At 47.8% G+C, this 1,593-nt stretch overlaps 1 protein-coding gene across 1 annotated transcript; it reads left to right on the top strand.

Moving 5' to 3' along the window:
- On the top strand, positions 1-937 carry F4817DRAFT_362790 (catalase-like domain-containing protein; the record flags this gene model as incomplete). Its single annotated transcript, XM_049306570.1, has 6 exons — positions 1-127; positions 181-302; positions 338-530; positions 561-583; positions 737-794; positions 852-937. The coding sequence occupies 6 exons, from the start codon at positions 1-3 to the stop codon at positions 935-937; spliced, it is 609 nt and encodes a 202-aa protein (XP_049153504.1).
- Positions 938-1,593: the final 656 nt, after the last annotated feature.

Raw genomic sequence — 1,593 nt, 5'->3', positions numbered from 1 at the left:
ATGAAGATCTTCAATGTGAAAGGAGAGATGTTTGACGCCGGTCGAGACTATTCGACTCAAGGTATCGAGTTTAACAGCACGCCAGCTTTCGAGCTTGCCGACGCCAAACCGACTAGAGAGGTTTTAGGTATTCGTCTAATGTACGATAACGACAAAGCCGAGATGTATAACACTTAAAAGAGCGGCCCGACTATGAGCTTCAGGCCTCGCGGGACAAGGCTCCAAACAGGCATCTCGAGTCGATGAGATGGTATTCGCAAACCGCCTATCGCTTTGGAGACTACATTATGAAATATCGGCTCGTTCCGTCCACAGAAACGCAAAGAAAACAGTGAAGCCAGGAGACGCCGACGATATCTTACACCGATGGTTGCAATACTTCCATTATAATTACGATGCCGAGTTCTTGTTCCAAGCGCAGCTCGTTGAAAACTTGGGTGAACAGCCTGTCGAGTATGCCGGCCTCGCATGGGATGAGAAGAAATACCCCTGGCAACCAGTTGCTGAACTCATCATTCCTAAACAGGAAAGTTTCAGCTACGCAAGAAAGTCGTTCTGAGAGGATCACACGAGGCTTGATCCGGTGGGTACTACACAATCTCCTCGTCTTCGCTGTCAAAGTAAAACATCTCCCTTCCCTCCCTCTTCCAAACCAGGGATCATATGCAATATAATCCAGCCCTTAAGTCCGACCCCACGGATCATACGAGCAAGGAATTGCTAATCACAAACGCAGCGGCATGGCCTCCTAACACTTCAGCCCTTGGGTAGCTCAAATCGCTTAAGAAGAGTTTGTAAGTGCACGCATATAAGATCAAAGCACGACACGGTTCTCACAAAAGTTTCGGTAGTATATCCAGCTAGCAGCGCCTTGAGACGAAAAATGAATGCAAGGCAGGAGATCAGCGTTAGAAGTATCGACGAGATTCCAGGTTGATTCGTACACTCGATTAACTAAACTGAGAGACGGGATGGAACTGTGGCATCAAGGGTTGCATTCAGCGCTCACGAAATTTACATGAGAGACAAGCCAGGGCATGCAGGTCGGTTGGGATGATGGCGAAACTATCCGTTACCGGCCGGTATATACACAATGCCAAAACATGGGTGGATAGTATGCGTATGAGCTTTCCCATCGGACAGAAAACACTACGGAGGTAGAATGCCGTATGCGAACAAGATCTTGGCCTACAGATAAGAGACGTGACAATCTGTAGCAAAGGGCATCGAGAAAATATTTTACCAATTCGAATTTATAACAAGAGCATAATAAATTATAAGCCGAGCACGTAGCAGAGGCAAAGCACCCAATCGCAATTTGTATCTCCCCGACCCCCCGAGGTAGGACTGAATACAAATAGTCGCTACATCTTTGAGTAGTATGCTTCGGGTCAACAACAGAGTCAGAGAGTGTTGAGAAGGTATGCGAAGTGCTACGGGTACACTGGCCGTGAGGATATCCCATCGCGGTTACATCGGGGCCTGATTATATACCTATCTAGATAAACCCCTGCGCGAAATTCGCAACCGATAATTGACGAGACAGAGTAGCATGGCATGGGCCGAAGACGACTCTGCCGATTGCGTCCTTCC

Source organism: Daldinia loculata (genome assembly GCF_022478755.1).
Source record: "Daldinia loculata strain CBS 113971 unplaced genomic scaffold F4817scaffold_119, whole genome shotgun sequence".
In the NCBI taxonomy this organism is placed as follows: Eukaryota; Fungi; Ascomycota; class Sordariomycetes; order Xylariales; family Hypoxylaceae; genus Daldinia; species Daldinia loculata.
Note: the sequence above shows the minus strand (reverse complement) of the source record. Positions and strands in the feature narration are given on the sequence as shown.